General features: G+C 33.2%; 2 protein-coding genes across 3 annotated transcripts; both read left to right on the top strand.

Annotated features, from left to right (window-relative positions):
• The first annotated feature begins 130 nt into the window (after positions 1 to 130).
• Positions 131 to 6,412, top strand: LOC107429572 (nuclear matrix constituent protein 1). Of its 2 annotated transcripts, XM_016040282.4 has the most exons (8): positions 148 to 794; positions 1,448 to 1,657; positions 2,423 to 2,676; positions 2,792 to 3,062; positions 3,149 to 3,232; positions 3,349 to 5,420; positions 5,559 to 5,769; positions 5,874 to 6,412. In XM_016040282.4, exons 1-8 carry the CDS (start codon positions 489 to 491, stop codon positions 6,072 to 6,074), a joined length of 3,609 nt encoding a protein of 1,202 aa, XP_015895768.3. In that variant the 5' UTR covers positions 148 to 488; the 3' UTR covers positions 6,075 to 6,412. The 2 variants fall into 2 exon arrangements, with proteins under 2 accessions (XP_024934193.3, XP_015895768.3); XM_025078425.3 differs by lacking the exon at positions 5,874 to 6,412 and having other exon boundaries at positions 131 to 794; positions 5,564 to 5,725.
• A 1,680-nt stretch (positions 6,413 to 8,092) lies between these two features.
• Positions 8,093 to 10,945, top strand: LOC107429551 (piriformospora indica-insensitive protein 2). The gene is made up of 2 exons (XM_016040262.4): positions 8,093 to 9,121; positions 9,686 to 10,945. The coding sequence occupies exons 1-2, from the start codon at positions 8,912 to 8,914 to the stop codon at positions 10,907 to 10,909; spliced, it is 1,434 nt and encodes a 477-aa protein (XP_015895748.3). The 5' UTR covers positions 8,093 to 8,911; the 3' UTR covers positions 10,910 to 10,945.
• The last annotated feature ends 12,086 nt before the right edge of the window (positions 10,946 to 23,031 follow it).

The following is a 23,031-nucleotide window of genomic DNA, read 5'->3' on the forward strand; positions in this document are numbered from 1 at the left end:
CACCAGGGAATTCTCATGTGGGGTAACTTTTATTTATTTATTTATTTTTTTGGTTGTTATGCAATGTCAGACATACCCTTCCTCCAAAATTTTTCTAAACGCACAGAAGCGGAGGTTTGTTGCGCAATGACGGAAATACCCTTATCCCTCACCGCACGATAAAGATGAACCCGGATGGGTCTGTCTGCGAAGCGGTACCCGAACCACTGAACCCGAAAACAGAGATCAACGCGAAGTCGACCGAGGCTTTCTCGGGTTTCTCTGTCTCTTCTTTGCGTTTATAAAATGGGTCTCTTCGCAGCCTGAAAAGAATTCGATTCTGCGAGACTGAAACTACTTAACTGTTTCAATTAGGGTTTTTTTTTTTTTTTTCTTTTTTTCTTTTCGAAATTTACTCTTTTTAAATTTTTTTTAATCTGTTTTTTGGTTATTTGTGTGAACATTTGGGGAATTGTTGGGGGGGTTTATCGTGTTAGGGCTTTCTCGGAATGTTTACGCCACAGAGGAAGGCGTTGTCGCCGCTGTTGCAGACGCCGAGAAACGGCGTCGTTGCAACCGCTTCGAACTCTAGAACCGCATTGAAGGGTAAAGCAGTGGTCTTTATTGATGGTCCTCCGCCACCATTGGATTCTCTGAGCCAGAGAGAAGCCAGAACGACGACGTCGTTGGAATTGGACAGTGCGGATATGAACGACTGGAGGAGGTTTAAGGAGGCCGGGTTGTTGGACCGGGCTGAGATGGAGAGGAAAGACCTCGAAGCTCTTGCTGAGAAAGCATCCAAACTTCAAAATGAGGTAAGAGTTTGAACCCCTTTTTGGATTTATTTTTTTTATAATCGTTTATGGGTTTTTGAATACTGACGGTTCTTGCATTTGGGTTATGTTGTTTGCAAAGCATATTGAAAGAAATATGTGGTTGAATTATATCGTTGATGCTGCATTTTTTTCTAGGATTAAATTTAGTTCATGTTTGAAATATTATTTTGATTCAAACTCTTTATTGTTTTGTATCGTTTTGCTGTAATTTAAGATGGGTTATTATGATTTGGTTTCTGAATTCTTTAAAGAGAAAAACTTTATGCTGAAATTTGGTGGTGTTGGTATCCCATATTCTACATTTTTTAGAACTTAAATAATTAAACTCAGTTTATAACGTTGAATAGTTAAATGAAAGTAACGTCTGATTTGAGGGGGTAAACCAATATTCAGGTTTAGCGATGGTTATTTAAACCTACATATTAAGTTGCTTTTCTGTGGAATTATAATATTATGTCAAGGTCATAACGTGTGAAAATTTGTATTTTATTTTATTAATATTTGTCTTTTTTCTTTTTGTTTTGTTTTTTTTTTTTAATTCATCTTCTTCTCCTATTGAATATGTTATACTGAAATTTTGGTTTATTTCTTAAACCTTTTGTTTTTACTATCTGAAAGTGTCCATTTTGCAGCTTCTTGATTACCAATATAACATGGGGCTTCTTTTAATTGAGAAGAAAGAGTGGGCTTCAAAATTTCAAGAACTGAGAGATGCTTTAGCAGAAACTGAGGAGATTTTTAAACGTGAAAAATCAGCAAATTTAATTGCATTATCTGAAGTGGAGAAGCGAGAGGAGAATTTGAGAAGAGCATTGGGCGCAGAGAAGCAGTGTGTAGCTGAGGTATTTCATCTTAGAACTTTTCCTTTCTTATATTACGTCAATGGTGTGTTTCCAAAGTTCCCTTGATATTCTTCAAGTTCAAATATTTCTTGTTATATCCTACTGTTGGCCTTTTTTTTCTTTTTGTTGTTTTTTTTGGTTTTGTTTTGGGGAGGGGGGGGGGGGGGGGGGGGTGTTGTTGTGTGTTTCTGGGTTTTAAAACTAGCCCACGACTGGCTATTGTGGTTCTTTCATAATGATGATACATGGATAATCATGCTGTTCTTTAGAAGCTTCGTGTCTCCATCAAAGATGATACCTATATTCCTTGCCAATAATAAAGTTGATACCTATATTCCAGTGATGTGCTGGTTTCTACGTTATTTTCTTATTTCTACCTTTTTCTATATACTGTGTTCTTATTTTTTGTTAACATAGAAGGTGTTGCTGGGATAGCTAGCAAAGCTTTTGCATTCTACTTTTTTGTTGGATTTTGAGTGAAAGAAGTGATGGGTAAGGCTCCCAACAACACTCCAAGCATACCAGCACCTTTCTTGCAACAAAATTGTGATTATTTGGGCAACTGGAAGGGGTGATTTATCTTGCTGTTATAATCCAGTTTCTATAACATTGTTATACAATTATCTGTACTCCTATCAAACCCTATGAGATGTGTGTGTCAGTATGGGCTCTATGATTGGATGGTTTACATTGTTTGGTAATTAATGTTACACATCTACTTGCGTTGGAAAGATGTGACTTAGTTCGTGTATTTCCTTGCTGCAGCTTGAAAAAGCTCTGCGTGAAATGCAAGTGGAGCGTGCCCAAATCAATCTTACATCCAAGTCAAAGTTAGCCGAAGCAGATGCATTGATTCTTGGAAATGAAGGAAAATCTTCAGAGATCAATGCGAAGCTTCATGCTGCTGAAGCTAAGCTTGCCGAGGCGAACAGGAAGAGCTTAGAGTTGGAGATAAGATTGGGAGAGGTGGAGGCTCGTGAAAGTGTGCTGCAAAAGGAGCACCTCTCCCTAAATACAGAGTATGCTCTATGCTATCTTGAATCTCCAATCAATAATAATGTCTTTACATGATTACGATATTTTGGAGTATCTGATGTTTAAAAGCAAGCACTGTTTGGTTCCTATTGCTCTCAGGCGGGAAGCACATAAGGAAATATTTTATAAACAAAGAAAAGACTTGCAAGAGTGGGAGAAGAAACTACAGGAACGGGAAGAAAGACTGTCAAAGGATCGGAAGATTATCCATGAGAGAGAGGAGAAGGCAGATGAAAATGAGAGGATTCTTAAGCAGAAAGAGAGGGATCTAGAAGAGTCATGGAAGAAGATTGATTTGTCCAAGTCAAATTTGAAAGAGAAGGAAGATGAGATAAATAAACGACTTGCAGACTTAGAATCAAAAGAGAAGGTGGGTTTATTTTCCTCTTGAGGTTTTTCTAGGCATGCGTAAGTTCATTTCATGCATAAATATTCTTTTTCTTTGTTTGGTTGTAGGAAGCTGATTTGATGAGAAATTCTGCAGAGGTGAGACAGAAGGAATTACATATATTGGAAGAAAAGCTAAGTTCACGAGAAAAAGTGAGTGGCACCTATTTCTGCTACTAATCATGGTCATATTGTAATGCAATTGGATGGATACCAGTCATATGATTGATATAGTGTTCTCACACTTTGAATATTTGGGTTCTGGACAGGTTGAGATTGACCAGCTGCTTGATGAGCACAGGGCTCTTCACGACACAAAAATGCAGGAGTATGAGTTGGATATGGAAGAGAAGAACAAAGCACTTGAAAAGGAACTTAGTACCAAGAAAGATGCAGTAAACAAGAAGGAAGCTGAAATCAACCACAGGGAAGAAAAGTTGGGAAAGAGAGAACAAGCACTACAGGAGAAATCTGAGAGACTGAAGGATAAAAAAAAAGAATTTGATGAAAAGTTGAAAGCTGCAAAGGAGAGAGAAAAGGTCATCAAAGTTGAAGAGAAAAAGTTGGAGGTGGAAAAGCAACTAGTGATCGCTGATAGAGAGAACTTGCAGAATCTCATGGATGAAGTTGAGAGGATAAAGGCTGAAAACGTTCAGCTGGAGCTGCAAATTTCTGAAGAGATGGAGAAACAGAGAATAACTGATAAAGAGAGGTCAGAACACGGCCATTTGCAGCTAGAATTGCAACAAGAAATAGAAAATTATAGACTTAAAAATGAATCAGCTTTTAAGGAAGCTGAAGATTTGAAACAGGACAAGGAGAAGTTTGAGAAAGAGTGGGAAGAGTTGGATATTAAAAGATCTGAAATTAACAGAGAGCACGAAGAAATTGTTAAAGAAAAGGAAAATTTTGAAAAACTACGACTCTTGGAGGAAGACAGATTGAAAGAAGAGAAACGTGCTGTAGATGATTATATAAAGAGGGAGACGGAAAATCTCAAACTGGAGAAAGATTTATTTGCAGCTAAAATGAATGATGAGAAATTAGCTTTATCCGAAAAAGCCCAATTTGAGCATGGTCAAATGGTTCGAGATTTTGACTTGCAGAGAAGGGATCTTGAGACTGATATGGAGAATAGGAAGGAAGAGATGGAGAAGATCCTGCATGAGAGGCAGAGAGCATTTGAGGATGAGAGAGAGAAAGAAATTAATAATATTAATTACTTGAAGGAGGTTGTTCAGAAGGAAAGAGAAGAACTAAGATCTGCAAGGAATAAAATTATGAAGGAAAGAGAAGAATTTGCATTGAACAAGGAGCAATTGAGACTAAACCAACTTGAAATTGAGAAGGATATTCAGGAGCTTGGTGTTCTTAGCAAGAAGATCAAGAATCAGCGTGAGGGGCTTGTGAAGGAAAGAGCCAACTTCCTTGCTTTTGTTGAGAAGCTTAAGTGTTGCAAGGAGTGTGGAGAAATGGCAGGAGAATTTGTACTTTCTGATTTTCATGTACCTGAAGTGGATGATCGGAAGGATGTTCCTCTGCTAAGTCTGCATGATGACCTTGTGGAGAAGTCTCCTGGTGATTTAGTTGTTTCAGAGTCAGGAGGGCGCATGTCTTGGCTACGTAAATGCACATCAAAGATTTTAAAACTTTCTCCGGTTAATAAGCTTGAGCATGTTATTGCTCCAGAACCTGTTGAGTTGTCACTACAGTCAGATATGCAGGTTGATGTTGAACGAAAAGCAGCAGGGCTTAAAGGGGTTGGAATAGATGGAGCAAGAGGGCATCTGGTGCCTGAAGATGAACCGCAGACATCTTTTGAGATTGCTAATGGCCCCTTTAGTGTTCAGCAGCTTCATTCTAATAACATCAGCAGAGAGGTAGATGATGGGTATTCTCCATCAGTCGATGATCATAGCTTCATGGACAGTAAGGTGCAAGACATTCCAGAAGATTCTGTGCAATCAGAGCTGAAGAGTGGTCGCCGCAAACCTAGTAGGAGACAAAAGTCTGGATTGCACAGGACACACTCGGTGAAGACAGTGGTTGAAGATGCAAAAGCTTTTCTGGGGGATACCCCAGAGGGACATGCAATATCGCTTCTTAATGATAGGAATAATGTGAACAAGGAAAGTCGGGGTGATTCCAGTCGTGCTGAGAAAGGTTATAATAAAACTGCAAGGAAACGACAGCGTCAAGAGACATCAAAGATTACAGAAAGTGAAAGTGAAGGATGTTCTGCTAGTGCATCAGTGGGTGGGCGCAGGAAGAGGCAGCACAAAGTTGCTTCAGCTTTGCAAACACCTGGAGAGGAGCGATACAACTTTAGACCACGGAGGAAGTAAGTTCCTTGGTGTTTCTTTATTGTGTGCATACCTGTGACAATGAAGGTCTTTGACATGATTTCTCTTGTTGACACTTACTGTTCAAACTGGGAAATCTCATGGTGGTTCTAAAATTTTGTTCATATGTTTATCAGTATAGGTACGGACAGAGCACATGATGCAGCTGATCTGAAAAAGATGAGGAAGCGAAAAGCTAGAGCAGTTGGTGTAGTAGATAGAGGAGCAAATCCTGAAACTATCTCTGTATCGTCATTGGATGTAGCTAGCAAGAGCAGCCAAAAAACAAACCTTGTTGAGGTCGTTACAGCAAAAACTGTGGAATTATCAGAGGATAGAGTTGTCAGGGTATAAAAAATCTTTCCCACCTTTTGATTTGCTGTTTCCTTTGACAATATTTAGCTGACTTCATTGCAAACATTTAAAACATTTTGTTTCTTTTGTTAATGCAGTTTAGAACACCGGCGGACAATGAAGACAACGCAGATGAGAATAAAGAGATGTATGGGGAAATACATGCTACGCTAGAATCTAATGGTGAAGATTGGGCTGGAAGCATAATACATGAGAGCAATGATGATGATGATGATGAGGTGGAGCATCCTGGTCAAGCCTCAATAGGGAAGAAGATCTGGACTTTTTTTACAACTTGATGACAAATAATTCTCTCATATTTTCAACATTTCAAACGTTTTGTAACTGGGATAGGCTTTACCTTCAACCGGTGGGATTTCTCAACGTTTCGTTTCCCCCTATGTCCTGTAATATTGTGGGCGTATTCTTCAGGGGAATGAATGGGTGGCATGTTTCTTTGTTCAGAACTTTGTACTTGATGTTAATGGTCCTCTAGCTCCCCCAAATTGATTTTAGGCTAGTGGCAAGTGGATGGTTCTATTTGATGTAGATTTTGGCCAACCTTTTCTTCTTTGTTTTTTTTTTTTGTTTTTTTCTTTTTCTTTTAATCCAAAGGAGTACTAGTCTTTGTTTGTTATTTTCTTTTTTTCCGTGACAGAATGGTCTATAAGCTTATGTTCTCGTTTCATTATTTAAAAAAAATCTTATGTAGATCGCTTACCCAAAACCATTTTCATTCAAAATTGACAATTTATTTGAAGCCATTCGAAGATTCCTTTTTTAATGGATCTTATCAGTCCTAAAGGAACTGGATTTTTTTTTTTTTTTTGGTTTTGTGTTCTGGGTAAATATTTTTTCAAAATAATAAGCTGCAGATCGAACTGGTCGCTTGACTCAAAATTCAGTGTTACATTTGCTAATTGATTGATGGCTGACAGATATACATATTTGAAGTTGGGTGGTGGGATTCGAATTCGGGTCAATGTTCGATGAAACTTTGTGGCTTTTACAACTAATTATTCTCACAAGTACAATGTGTAGCTATGTTAACGTGGTATATATTTCATAATATAAATCGGTACTCTAGAATAACCATCATAGACCATTCCTTTTCCCCCTTGCATTTAACGAGAGGTTATTACTCAAAGATACTTATAGGTCTGAAGCTTTACTCTAAGTAAATACCCCAGTCCATTAAGTTACTACCAATATGATTTACACTGGGGATTTTTTCTAAATGATTAATAATAATAATAATAATAATAATAATAAAACATGATTTAGTTTGGGGCATCAACAGAATATCCTGGCTGTGAAAGCTGTAATTACAACAAGTAAGTAGCTGTGGCTACATTTTTTTTCCTACCTAATAAAGATATTAATTAGGTATTGATGATGTAACACACTGTAAATACATTTTCTATTCTTACCCCACGCAAAGCAGCATCACTAACAACAGGTTATAAACTCCATCCCTTAGGTGTTTCTGGTGCTATAGTTATCAATGCAGACCATTACAGTAAATTGATAATGGAACCAAAAAAAAAACAAAATGAGTTATTAGTAGGATGAGACTAAGAGAAAGCCAGGCTCTGGTTCACTCCCTTGAGAATTGAGAGTGCCTAGAATGATCTTTTCTCTCAATGTGGAAAAAGCTTGGCATAGAAAATGACTTGTCAGCCCTATTCTTTGCTAGGCCTGCCATGAAAATTTAGGTTGTGAGCTATGCCCTTCTTTGCCTTCATTCCTCCACCACCTACTCAAAATTAAACACTGTTGTCCTTCAAAAGTTCCAAAATTTCATAATTTTTATTCACTGCAACTTTTTTCATCTTCTGGCTTTACCGCATGCTGACTGCATTTGGTAGGTGTAACATATAACATTTACATTCATTTCCCAAACACATTGCCAAGAAAAAAATAAATAAATATTGTTGAAAAAGCAATGATTCCCACCTAGGCCCAACTCTAAAGCCCATTTGCAGCCATCTTTTTATTAAATTTTAATGTCCTTTTTGTCAGTTTCCTCCATGCTTCAGACTGTTAAAAAAAAAAAAAAAAAAAAATCCAGTGCCCAAAAAAACACAGAAGAAGAAGGAAACAAATAAAACCCAGACTTGTCTTGGTCTTGCATGCATTTCCATGCACCTTTTATTTGCATGGCCAATATGGTCCCCTACCCTCCCAAACCATCTTTGCAAAAAACCCTAAACCCTAACTAATCCTATATTCTTAACCTTCAACCATAAACCCTCCAACTACCAAAAACTTTAACCATCTTTAGGATAGCCATTTATTGGCATATTAATTAATGATTAAGAAATAAATTAAAAATTGTACAAGAAAAAAAAAAAAATTTCCTAATATTTGATAAGACAATGACAAAGCTACAAATCTAGTTACAGAACCATATAAAAGAGTAAACCTTTCCTTTCGCTTTCACTCTCAAAGCCCCTTCAGTTACTACTATTCTGATCTTATTGTTGTCATTACTATTATTACTTGTTTTTTTTGGCTTCGAGAACTGTGCTTTAGATCTTTGTGGTGTTCTGTTTCTTCTTTGCCATATACTTCCTTAGCTTTTCCATAAAACACAGAGAAAAAAAAAAGCTCAAAGTCTCTTACTTTTTGGCTTCTGTGTTTTTGTCTTCCATTTTTCCCTTTTCTATTTTCATTCAAAAAGTTTTGGATCTTTCTTCTCAAATTCCATTTTTTTTAAGTCTGTAGAAGAATATGCGATTTTCTATTTTCAAGCAAAACCCCATGTTGGTACTTCTCAGGAAAAAAAAAAACTGAATCTATGTTGGTCCATTTGTGTTGTCATTTTTGTTGCTTTTATGGTGTCTCTTCCTTATCTTGATTTCAATCCAAAAAAAAATAAAACTACATGGCTTTGAAGCTTCTCTTTTCTGTTTCTTTGTTTTCTTTGATGGAAAATGAATTTTTTTTTTAAAAAAAATTATATGCCCTTCTAATTACATGTTGACTAAAAAGTGTTAAACTTGAAGTCCACTCTAGCTCCCCTGTTTATATTCTTTCTTTTTCTTTTCTTTTTTTTTTTTTCTTTTCTTTTTTTCTTCCTCCCGCCCCCCTCCCCCTTTTACGACTTTGTTGTAAGTTTTATTTATAACACCAAATGAAGTTTTTGACTTCTATCAATCTTTTAGTCTTTGTTATTTTCATCATCTTCTTGTTTGGTTGGTGCTATGGGGAAGAAGATATTGATGTAGCTCCAATGGAGAAAACAGAGAAGGAAGCTCTTTACTCTGCTATACAAGGCTTTGTGGGTAATGGTTGGAATGGCTCAGATCTCTATCCAGATCCTTGTGGGTGGACTCCCATACAGGTACTATTTTATGCCAACTAGTTTGTCTTTGGTTTCCTAAAATTTATTCTTTTATTTATTTATTTATTTATTTTCAATGTTCTTAATTGTACTTGGGACAAGGCCTGGAACATTTTGTGTGTCTATATTTCTTTCATTTATTTATTTTTTTTTTAAATTGAAAATAAAATGTGACATCTTATAAACCCATCAGGCATGAAAGGAATTTGAAGTTTTCTCTTCTAGCCAATCATCACATCAAGGAGTGGCACATTTTCAAAAAGTATTTTTCTTTGTTATTTGAATAAGGATTTGCATGTAGCCCACAGCCGAAATGGTAACTAAAATCTGAACAAAATTCTTCAAGAAAGCCAAAAGTGGAAAGCAGATCAATTATATTTTGGTTTTCAACATGTTTCCTTATTTTTGATACTTCTTTCTCACAATCCATGAGAATTCTATAATTTTTCGAAGAAAACTTTTATATATTCCTTACTTTAGAATAAAGAAGATTATTGCTCATCTTTGACTAAAATGTTGAAGTTTTAAGATATATATACATTTATGTCTTTGATTCTTCTACAGGGTGTTTGCTGTGATCTATTTGATGGACTTTGGTATGTGACTGGTTTGAATATTGGACCAATTCATGAAAACTCTCTTGGTTGCACCAGAAAAACGGAATTTAGACCACAACTATTTGAGCTCAAGCACCTCAAAACCTTATCTTTCTTCAATTGCTTCATTTCTCCCCATAAACACCCAGTTTCTATTCCCACTGTGAATTGGGAGAACTTTGCTGGAAGCTTAGAATCATTGGAGTTTCGATCGAACCCGGGTCTAATTGGACAAATTCCTGCTATTTTTGGTAGCCTTGTAAAGCTTCAATCATTAGTATTTCTTGAGAATGGATTAACAGGTCGATTACCATCAGAAATTGGCAACTTAGTTAACTTGAAACGTCTTGTTCTATCAGGAAACAAGTTTACCGGTCGAATTCCCAACACTTTTGGTGCATTGAATCAGCTTTTGATTTTTGATTTGAGTAGGAACTCACTATCTGGGCCATTACCTTTGACTCTTGGAAGCTTGACTTCACTTTTGAAGCTTGATTTGAGCAACAACTTATTGGAAGGTAAGCTACTTAGTGAAATAGGTAGTTTAGAAAATTTGACTCTTTTGGACCTCAGAAACAACAACTTTTCTGGTGGATTGCCTCAGTCATTTGAACAGTTGCATTCATTAGAAGAAATGGCGTTATACAATAACCCAATTGGTGGAGACCTTATGGGCCTAGATTGGCAAAAGCTACAGAAATTAGCAATCTTGGATCTCTCAAACACTGGTTTGGCAGGAGAGATTCCAGAGTCTATGACAGAGTTAAACGGACTGAGGTTTTTGGGTCTTAGCAATAACAAGATCTCTAGCAATCTGCCACCAAAGCTTGCCAATCTGCCATGCCTTAGTGCTATGTACCTAAATGGAAATAACCTGACAGGGGAGCTTAAATTCTCTGCATGGTTTTATGGGAAAATGGGAAGGCGTTTTGGGGTTTGGAATAACCCAAATCTGTGCTATCCTATTGGGTTGATGCCAGCAAGCAAAGCTCCATTTGGTGTGAAACCATGCCAGCCAGAGCTCAAATTGCTACAACAAAACTCAGAAACCCAGTTGGGTGATTCCAATCTCAATCAGATATCCAAGTTCGTTGCCTCTTTGGGATCCTCCATCAATAGCATTGATGGGTTTTGGTGGGTTTATCCATTGGAGCTATTAATGATGTTTAAATTATTATATTTGTTCCTATAGCTTCCTTTTTTCGTTTCCTTTTTTTTTTTTTTTTTTTTTTTTTTTTTGGCTTGTATAAAATGTCTAATTGTTAGAATATAACCTTTTAAGATATCATTGTAATTTGATCTTTCTTTTATGACTCATTTAGTCCCAAGAAAGTCTTAAATCTAATTTCTGATTGCTGATGAAATGTTAAAAAGTTAAAAAACTGGCATTGGCTTTTTGACATCATGACCTGAAGTAGACTTAAAAAGAAGTGACTTTTGGTGGGCTAAAATCTGACAATCTGTTTAATGCCATTTTATTTGAAACTTCCTCCAATCTGACAAGGATATTAATTAAGCCACTGTAGATCAGAACAACAAAATTTGTTTATTTCTTAAAGAGATTTGAAAGAAAACAGTTTTCAATGAGATCTTAGCCTAACAGCCCTAGAAGTTACAATGGTGCAGCATTTTTCTCTCTCTCTCTTAATTGCTAGAAAAACACAACACTATTACCAGCAAAGATTCTTTTTGGTTTTTGGTTAACAAAGCTATCCAACCGTTTTTCCCTAAAAGAATTTATGGTCTTGCTTGCTAACCCCGAACCAAAATTAAAAAATGGTAAACGAAAGTACAGAATCAACTTGAATGCAAGGAACTTTTGTAAGTGGGAGATCAATAAGCTGAACTTGGTTCTGGCTTTTGGATACTAAATTAATTAGGCTTTTTAAAAAGAAGAAAACGAAAATAGAAATTAATATGGTGTTATCTCACTTTAATGCATTGAAAGCGAGGTTAGGAAAGAATAGGCTTCTAGGCCTGCAATGGGCTTTGTAGAGCTTTGTACTTTGTTGCTATATAGGAGTAGACTTTGTAAAATTGTAAAGTTTGGTGGTTTTAAATATAGTGATGATGAGGTTGGGTCCATGTCAGTAGACAAATCTTAAAGCTGTGTCAGCTCTGGAGACTGGGTTTTCTTTCATGGTTCTCTGATTGATTTTGGTTTCTTCAATATTGGTCATAGAGATGTAGGTAGTAATAGCAGAGCTGCTCTGGCTTTCTGAGAAACAGAAATATATATATATATATATATATATATATGTATATTAATGATTGAATGTTTTTTTTTTTTTTTTCTTGTGACGATATTTATCGGTTTTGCTTTTGGCTTTTTTTGAAGGAATTGAATGTTGTTCCTCGCATTTTCCATGTAAATTTGACAAACTTTTATTAAAAAAACTGTGTCAGTTTTCTATGGGGATCTCACGGTTCCACTTTAATTGCTTTCGACGCATTAAATTAAAGTGCTTTTACAGTGTATTTATGATTTCCTTGTGGTTTCAAAAACACTTTTTCTTTTTCTTTCTTTCTTATTTCCACTATTTTTGAATGGCTTGAAAATGAAAACCCAACTTATTGAGACTTTACAAGTTATAAAAACTTAAAAACTGGGTTAAAATAGCTTTCAAATTAAAAAGGGAAATGCAACTGGTTAGTATTTTTTTGGTTTTTAGTTTTCTGCTTTCTATATGTATGTATAATATATATATATATATATATGTTTTCCTTATGTCTTATTAAATAATTATTTAAAAGCCATGTTTTTCAAGAAGTTTTTGTGTTGCCTTTAAATCCCAGATAGCTGGAATTGTTTAGAAACTAGCATTAAAGGACCTCATAATCATAATCATAATCATAACGCTGTTTCCTTATGGAGCTATGGCTCATTTTCATGAGAACAATGCCCTGAAATGATATTAAATATGTGTACAATAAGGCATGTATAAAATATATCCCAGGGTAAAAATATCAGTATCTTATTGACCTTGCTCTTCACCAAATTTGTGGAATTCTCAGCAAAAAAGAATGGAAAAAACCCAAAAAAATAAATAAATAAAATAACCAAATTAGTTGGAAACATCAAAAAAACATTTCGAAAAAATGAGCTTCCTTAGATGCCACTATTTTTTATTGGATATAAAACATTATATATTCTCTCCTTCTAGTTTTGATGCTAGGTTAATATTAATTTGATTATTAAATTCATTTATAGATCAACGCCAACCCAAATGTACTCTTTGTACATGGATTTTGTTAAAATCTAAGTGTGTCAAAATTGTATGAAAAAATTTTGTGACTTACTCTAATATTTAATTATATTTTAACCTCCCATAAGCCAAAAAGTCAAAAACGCATTAATAACCAATAGACAATAGTATGTTTGTAAGCCTGAAAAGGAACAATAGAATTCCAGGGTGTTAATATATTTAGATGGAAACTGTGATTAGGTCAGCTTTTACCCAATTGAAAGAAACAAAAACAGATCACTAAGATGATTTAGTAAGAAACTATAAGAAGTCGAAGTCATTAGAATGTTAACTTGGACTTTTAACACACCTAAGATGGCTTAGTCTACACCCAAGCTGGTTTACGGTATTTTGACTTAATACATATATATAAATAAACAAATATTTATGTGTTATATACACCATATAGGTGCAAAATTTAATTGTTTTAGTCTTTTTTTATATAATATATATACGCTATGGTTGCTGGTTGAACATGATCACATTCGTTTTGAAATGTGGGCCCATTTAAGGGGCCCAATAGCCCATGACTAACCCCTTGCATTAAAGAGCATGCCGGTTGTTTCCACAAAACCTCGTAAAGAACTGTATACACACCATCTGTTTCTTCCTTTCTCTTTTTTTTTTTTTTTTTTTTGGGAATATAAAATGTTAAATTAAAAACACGAAACACATAATAAATTGTAAATTTTTACAAATGGATACAATGAGTTTTTTTTTTTTCTTTTTTTTTTTTTTTTTTTTTTTAATTTTAGGAAATGATGTAATGAGTTGGACACCAGATGGATTCACGGCATAATAAATCAAACACCATACGTGTCAATGACAGACCAAATAAAGTATGAGCAGATGTAACATTTGGCGTATAAGTCAATCACTGATGAAGATAAGGATTTTTTTTATTTGTTTAATAAATAGGTCATTATTTTGTTAATTTGTTTCTTTAAATTTAAAATAGCAGTTTGTCAAGGTTTGATATTATTTTATTAAGTTGTAGACTTTTTAGTTGCTGGTTTTGTTTTTTGGTTTTTTTTTATATTTAATTTAAGGCTTTTATAGGCAAAAGTTGACTAATATTTTTTTCACTCGGTATCCTAGTTGTGTATAATTTTTAATTTCCATCTAAAATTGATCTGGCAGTCCAAGCATGAGACTAATCTAATGGCAATTACATAGCAAAAGATTATTGGGTTGAAAAAAGTTGTCATCTTCGAAACATTGTCTTATTTGAGGTCTTAAAAGAGGTTACTTCCACGGATGTTCATGGCAGAGAGATTCATCAGTTTTTTAGGATAACCATGTATGATTGGAATTCAAACTCTTAAAAAGCAAAAAATAATTTAAACAAAAAAAAAAAAAAATTGTCACATTCTAAAACAAAGCTTAAAAGGGATATCAGAGTTCTAGTGCATATGCATGTAGGATTCCAAACAATCCCGTGCAAAAATATATCTTTTTCATGTCTAAACAGTGAAGCAACTTTGATTTTGACATGAATCTGCTCAACTTGACCTCATTAAATTCCACCTGGTTTAGCATTTACCTATCTACACATATATAATATTCATAAATTATATCATAAAAAAATACTTTTCCTTTTATTGAAAAATAATCTGAATTTAAATTCTTCTATCTCATATCAAAAAATAAATTACATATCAGATTTTATATTAAGTGCCATAATAGATGCTTATCAACATTAGTAGAATGTGAAATGTTTTATGGAAGCTCATATATAAAACCAAGTAGATAAGTTCTATGTATATATATGGTATACAAAATCTACAATTCTATCGAACCAAAAGGAAAACTAAAAAAGAAGAAAAAGTTGATAACTCCTTTTTCCCAGTTTGGAGGCTAGAGGTTGTTTATTTTGACTGAACTATAGATTAGATGGTTTAGGAAGTTATTGAATTTTAGTCCACTTGGAAGCTCATCCTAAAGTTGAAAAAATTGCAGCAAAAAGCTATTATGCCCCACATCAATAACTACAAAGAATGGAAAAGAAAAAACCATGGATTTAATTCTAATAAATTACTTACTCAATAGAAATCAATGCTTTTAAAGTAATTATTATAATTATCCGCATGATAAAAGAAACATTGAATGTAGAAAGGGTGAACATATAATAGGCATCTGGTTTTGTTTTTTACAATCATAGAGTCTATTGGTTGATTAGTTTAGCTAGCCCAAATTATATAATGTTTCAAATTGTATGAATGATTAACGACTGATTAAATTTTGTGTTAGACCTTCAAGATTAATGTCAATCTTTTAATAATATATACTAATCCATAGTAGCCATAATTAGAATTAAAAACAAAATTTGAACTTACACTCCTCTCCTTAAAAGAGCAAACATTGGTCTTCCATTATTGCCTACAACAGCAAAATCCCCCCCCCCCCCAACACACACACACACACACAATGGAGTAGCCTAATACAATTAGCTGCTGTTGTTGTTCTTTATTTTTTTATTTTTTTTTATTTTTGTGAATACCTCCAACTAGAAGTCAGAAAAACAGATCTGCCATCTTATTCTCAGAGAAAAGACCCTTACTGAGGTGTCCATGCATAGTGATATTGTTTAACAATTACCAAACTTTTTTCAAAACACAAATAGCTACAAGCAAACGATGTTGGAAAAAGGGAAACCCTGTAGCTCTAATTTCTGTTGAGTTTTATTTACTCCTATATATTCTCATTCAAAAGCAACCCAATTTATCACTCGTTATATTTTTCTAAAAAATTAAATGTTATTTGTTTTCAGCAATATAAAACCACATAAACAGTCGCATCATCGTGAGCAATGACAAATCTACCAAAAAATACCAAAATTGATTAGATCTGCTTATCTAACAAGCTATAGTTTATTTATCTGAAAACAATGCTTCAAACATTAACGCAGAAAAAAAGAATTCAAGTTAAACATACCAAGTATAAATAAAAATTAGGAATATGATTGATTCATAAAACTGTGCCCAAATGCAAAATCTACAAGCACGATCCCTGTTAGACAGATATTCTGAAAGAGAAAAGCAAACTGTTGAAATGGATGGTTCATTGCTTCACTTCACTTGCTCAGCAATCTGTCAAAATGAACAATCTCACAAAATTGTTAATTTCTACAATTTTCAGTCTCTTTGAGCAACAAAATCGTGGCACATTGAGTGACATCATGTCACATAAAGAACTTATCATATGTTCCACACTCAACTATTTGCATTATTGGTCCCCAAAAATCCTCTGCTTCTTTTTCATCCACTACATTTCGTTAGCTAATTAAAATATTGTACTTTGTAAAACTCCTATTCCCAAAATTCATTTATATAATTCATGCACGTATAAAAATTATCATCAAGTAGCGGCATAATTTCCGGTTTTTAGCTAGAATTTTGGACAACCTCTTACAGTTTTGGATTTGTGGTCTCATTCAGTAGTTGTAATTTCTAAACATTGTCAAAGTTTGTCTAGTCTTTACCGCCATTTGGAATATTTGGGAGAAGCTTTTAATTCTAATAATATTCGTATGGTAGATATATTTGATGCATATCATCGAGTTGATATCTTGACATTGGAAAAAATAATTCAATCTTAAATTGCATACCAACCCATTTTGGCAAATGCCAACATGATCTACACGCAACCTTCACTTCACACACTCACACACCCATTACTATTATGATTACGACCTCATTTTAGCTCTCTCTGATCTCTTCTTCAATATATACACACACCTCCTCTATAATTTATACCAAAACCCCATCACCCCCAATGCCATAATGTCATTAATTTGGACCATTTCATAATTCCCAAAGACAAATTTACTTCATATGTATTTGGAACCTGGAATGAATTTTGAAAAGACTGGTTATAATGTTAGACAGCTAGCTTGTAAGGCATACATATAATATAGAAGGACTTAATTTGATTTTGAAATGTATAATATATATATATATATATATAATGTGTGGCTGAAATCATCACTCCCTAAATACATATTCAAAGAAGGTATATCCAAACTACATTTAGATAGAAAAGATTTTTAAAAATAATATAATTTTTTTAAGATAATATTTACTTAATGTCTGCAAAACATTGAAAATACATTTTTAAATTTTAAATTGGACTAAATTTAAGTCAAATTTATCTTTTTTAATTTTAGAATATATTGTAATTTCTATCCAAAAACCTCTAGACTGTTTTTCTCTGGTGAAGAAGTGTGCATAACCTTTAATTGTTGATTTTCCACATTAAAGAATACTACTGAGATTTATACACCATATATAGTAAAATAAATAAGTCTATAAAGTTTCAAGTTGCATATTAATTAACAAAGTTAAGTGGACCCCATGAAGCCTTTTTTCTTAGCATATCTTTACACGCAAAAGATCCCCTAAATTATATATAATTTTCATAACTCTTACAGAAAAAATAAAAAGAGTCACATAATTTCACCATATACATGTATTGATAACTATTTTTCATTTAACTTTTTTTTTTTTTTTATAAATTCAAATAATACATAAGCCTAAAGCGTAGCGTCAATATTATTCTATCATAGCTTCAGTTTTACACATACAAATGTCTTTCATTTTCAAACAAAAGGAGCTAAACACAAAGACACTTCTGCATCTAAAAGATGCGTCCCTTATGCAGAAAAACGTACAAGTAGCAGGATAGAAATTGTAAAGTGATAAAAATCTAGGGGGCAAAATTGAGTTTGAACACAATTCTAAGGTATAAAAATAATATCCAAATCCCGTGATTTTTTTATTAATTTATAGTTATTTAGCAAACTTGCCGTCTATGAAGTCCAATTTTTTCAGCGTGAGAGACAAGAATACTTCCTGTCCGGGAAAATAATATTATTGGAAGATTATCAAGGTTTTTTTATTTATATTTTCCACCTTTCAAAAAAAAAAAAAAAAAAAACTATAATTCTTGGACTTGGTTGGTAGAAATTAAACATTTTAGGGTTTTAGCTCAGAGGCCATTAAAGCAAGTGAACAAACACCTTCTCAATCAAAGAAAAGTGACAGGTCCTATGCGTGGATAGTGTTTTCCACGCCCTCTTACACATGTGTTAAGAAAATCATCGTTCTAGTTTTTTTTTTTTTCAAAAGAATTAATATTTTCCCGGAAACTATTTCCAATTTGACTTAAAAAAGAAAAACAATGTTAAAAGAAATTAAAAACAAGTTTCAATATTCCCAAGTCTATAGACGGCACCAAATATATACTTTTGTATATTCATATTATTAACATATTTTTCAACCGTTGACATTCAAGAATGCACTAGTCGTTAGCGTGTGCCATTCGATTCTTTTTCCTTCTTTTTGTTGTTATTAATTATTATTATTTTTTTCGCTCTTTCTTCTTCCCTTTCCTTCTCATCCTACAATGCCATTTGCCAAACTTTTTCCTGTTGCCCCATGCAAATATATATACTAAACACCCTCTCCTTTGCAGTAAAAAAGATAAAATTTCATATTCAAATTCATCAATATTCATCAACATCACCCCCATAAACCCCTGAAAAGGCCATAAACCATAAACTCATAGTTTTTTCTTATTTTTTTCTTTTTTGCCTTCCAATGGCTTATTTCCCTTCTAAATCCATAAACCCTTTATGGAAAACTACAATTTCTATCATCGTTCTCATTGTTCTTCTATTTGGTTCTTGCACTGCAACTAGGCCAGGGAAGCAGATGATGATGATGGAGGTGAGTAGAAAAGAATGGACAAAAATGGAGAACAGAGAGCTTCAGCCTGGAAAGTATAGCATGGGTTTTCAATACAAAGGACAGATTTTCAGTTTCTTTCCCAAAGGAACCCCTGTTCCTCCTTCGGGTCCTTCAAAAAGGCACAATTCTACACCTCAGAATTGAGGAATTTAAGGCTGTTTGGTGTTTGATCTTCTTCTTTTTTCCTTTTCTTTTTTTTGTTTAATAGGATTGTATTGGTTAGGGGGGTGGGGTTGCAGAGTTCTACTGAATCTGATATGAAGATTAATCAGATCAGATCATATGAAGATGTATTATTTTTTTTGGTTTTTTGGGTTTTGTTTTTTGTTTTTTGTTTTTTTTTTTTTTTGTTTTTGTTTTTTTTTTTCTTTTTTGGGATTCTGGGTTTATACTGTATAGAAAACAGAAACCTTTTTTATTTGTTGACATGTTATATTCAATTGGAATGGAAAAATGGAAGAGAATTTTTAGTAGTTTTTGCATTTACTATAAAGTTTTGTGATTATAAATTTCAGCCCTTTTTGAGTAGGATCTGATTGCGTATTTGCATTATTTTCATTCTTATGAGAAACAAGTTTTTGGAGATCTTTAGCAGATGGGTATGGATCAAATTGAACTTAATTCTATCCTTTTGATCATCATCTTTCCCAATTCCTTCTCTCTCTCCAATTTTGACTTTAGGAAAAGGCCAGCATTTGGAATTTTTTTTCTTTTAATTTTCTCTATTTATTTTTCTTCCATGCTCTGGCTGCTTTGGGTCGGTTGTAGAATGCAGACTAGAGTTGGCTCGCTTGGCCCACTTAGTTTCTGAGTCTTCCCTTCTCTTCAATGAGGAACTTTCGGTTTAATTTTTGGTTTCTTCAAATGGAGATTTTCTTTTCTGTTTCATTTTTTCTATAATATAGTTGCAGGCTTTAAAAGCCTTAATTAAAGAGAAAGAGACTAGTTTTATCATCAATATAAAGATCATGATCTTTGAATATGATTTTTGATAAACTCTAAACTCTTTTTTTTTTTTTTTTTCCCGTTTTAATTTAATGCATTGGGTTCTAAAAGAGAGTCCAAGATTCATAGTCTCTCTAAATTACATGATATATGTTTAAAAAAGTAACAGAATTTAGCAATAAGACAGATTTGGAGAATATTTTAGAGATTGCCATGAAATCCATGCCTCGAAAAAGTGTGCAAATTTCTCTCAGTTTTTTCAAACTATCCCATTCAAGATTTTTGTCCTCTACTTACATCTTTGGAATCTCTTAGCAATTTTTAATTCCTTATCAAGGCATATTTGTCACCCTGACCTTGATCACATTGCATTAAACAAAATTTATATTTGCAGGCCATCTTTCATAAGAAAAAGAAAATGTAGATAAAGTAATAAATTAATTCTTGTACGGAATGCCAACTTTGCAGAATTGAAGACAAATTCAATGGCAAAAAGTAGATAAATACATATAAATATGAGTGCCTCAATTTATACCAGTTTAGGTTCAGACCTATGGGTTTAGATTTGCAAGCAAAGTTCTTAATGTTGAACCTAAAATGGATATAACGGTTATAACCCAACCTTTTTAAAAAGCTGAATCCTCCCATTATATGTGCAGAACATTCAAGAATAATCAGACCAAAAGACAATTTATAGTGACACCATAAAATAATTGGGGCATACAAGTTACATTTGGTAGGTAAATTTAGAGAATATTGTGTTAGCCAGAAAACAATGTTGGAAGTGCTTTAAACATTAGGGGTTTGCCTTTTTATGTGTTGTCTGAGAAATGGTAATCTAAATGGATTCACAAGAGGGCAATTTTTACTAGCCACTTGTCAATGCCTACACAAATTTGGATATTAGGAAGCTTTTGCTCACACCATGGAGTGAGATATTTTGTATAGGTTTTTAACTGCTACTACAGTGTATACATATAATTGTTTTTCTCCAAACTATCTCCCAATCTATTTGCCACAGTGTTTTAATTAATAATTTAAGACTAGAAACTATCTGAAGATAATATCCTATATAATTACAATGTCATCATGTGTTTTATTAGATCATTTATTAAAAAAAATATTTACATAATCAATCATTTTCTAATCAGAAATTCCTTAGCTTTAATAAATAAAGATTGTCTATGCAAAAAATGATAAGAATTGCAAATTTTATCTAATGAAATTTTATATTTTAATTTAAATATTAATTATTTCAGTATCTAATGATTAAACTTTTATAAATCATGGATTCTCTTATAAAAAGATTATTTTATATGATATATATATATATATACAACTATCAGAACATCCTTACATAAAAATAAAAAATAAATAAAGACACTAGAGTCTAAATGACCCTATGATTGGAACCCAAATCATATTTGCCAAAAAAAAAAAAAAAATGATTGGAACCCAAATCATGATTTTAGAAAATGTTATCTTGGCTGTCATTTTGAGAGACATTTTTGCTTAAATGTCGTATGGAGATCCAACGAGAATAATAAGAAAAACAAAACAAACAGAACATACCCTTAGCTGTTACCAGACTCTGCAAAATGACGACCATAAAATGGTAGACAGTTAACATTTATTAAATTTCAGATCATAGTCCTAGTCCTAGTCCTAGGCCCTAGCTTTTTTTTTTATAGCTTGGAGTCTTAGGCCCTAGCTATGATGCTATATGGTTATCAACATCATTTTTTTATGTATAACTTAAGTGTCATGTAATGTATTATTTCTAATTCCCATAGTCATTTCCAATCTTATTTTAATATATAAAAGGAAAAGAGAGAGAGAGAGAGAGAGAGAGAGAGAGAGAGAGAGAGAGAGAGAGAGAGAGAGAGACTATTAAATGATAAAACCATCACCCACCAAAAGAAAAAGAAAAAATAATCAATTAATCAAAACAAAAAAAAAAAAGAAAAGAAAGAAAAGATAAAAGCTTAGAAAAGGTCATAAACACACCAAGAATAATGTATCGAAGTTCTAATTTGGTAGTGGTGACAATAACATGATGCAGTCCTTACAATGAGTTCAGAAATGTGTGCATTTTCAATAGTTTTATTTTGGCAAAACTCAAATTTCAATAAATTCAAATCTAGAAAAAGAATTCTAAAACCTTCCTAATTCTTTGGTTTTATCATTCCACATCTTAAAGGCGACTAAGTAATACCATATTATTTAGATGTGGAAAATCCAGTAAGTCTGCTTGGGATTCGATTACAAATCTCCACCTCTCATGGGGTTATGTTGTACGGTATGGTGCTATATTATAATAATCCCACAAGGTTAGAGTTGACATTATGCCCTCTATTATTGGACATTTTTTGTGATCTTAATCATGGAATTTAGAAAAACCAACATCAAACTTATACTTTTGAAATATTCCATTTCTATACTGGAAAAAAAAAAAAATGGTTGTTTACCTTGTGGTCTTCCATATGACGAACGCATGTGCAACATCCACACATTAGGGTGGTCCTGTAATTTGCTAAGTTCATTGCTTAATTACATTGAACAAATTAAATTAATGTCGACAATCCATGCGTGAATTTTGCTTCCAAATTAAACTTTTCTTCTTATTAATTACCACTAATGTGCAAAAAGGCTAAGTTCATCCCAAAAAAGTAGCTTCAAGAAATTTCATACGAGGTTCATTTTTAAGCATCTAAAGGGTCTTTATATTTTAGGAATGCCATTTTCCAGTATATAGAATAATAATGAATAAGTGAAATTTTTAGCATATAAAGCAAGTAATTTACTTTGCCCTATGTGGGTACTTTGACTATGGGGAACATTAGACTTTTCATGATCAATATTATTATAAAGCACCGCCTTGGTGAGCTTAATCAAATGTGAATTTTTTCCAACTTTCAAGATAGGCAAAAAGAAGTAGAAAAAAGGCTGGAATTTACAAGATTTCACATCCTTAATGTGAATTGCACAAAAACCTATGTTTAAAAAAATGGAGCAAAGCCCCTTTTGTCTCTTTTATTTATTTATTATTATTTTTAATAATTAGGCCCCTTTTGTCTTTGAAAGCAAAGGAAAGCGCCTCATGAATTGTAATTCTTTCTTCAAAAAATTAATGAACATAATGATTATTTTATTGGTCCTCCAAAAGCCAAGAAGGAAAACCCAAATGTAGAAAGACACTAGACATGGTATCAGATTGTCGTTTTTTGACAAAGTATTTGCATTTTCGATTTTTTTTCTTTCCTTTTTGCAACTCAATTATTGGTTCATAGTTTGCAAATTTTCCTGAAAACCAAATGGTAAAGTAATTGGTCGATTCTATTAGATAGTTTGAAAGTTCAAAGCATGGAAAGAGAAGA

The sequence above is a fragment of the Ziziphus jujuba genome, chromosome 12, assembly GCF_031755915.1.
Source record: "Ziziphus jujuba cultivar Dongzao chromosome 12, ASM3175591v1".
Classification (NCBI taxonomy): Eukaryota; Viridiplantae; Streptophyta; class Magnoliopsida; order Rosales; family Rhamnaceae; genus Ziziphus; species Ziziphus jujuba.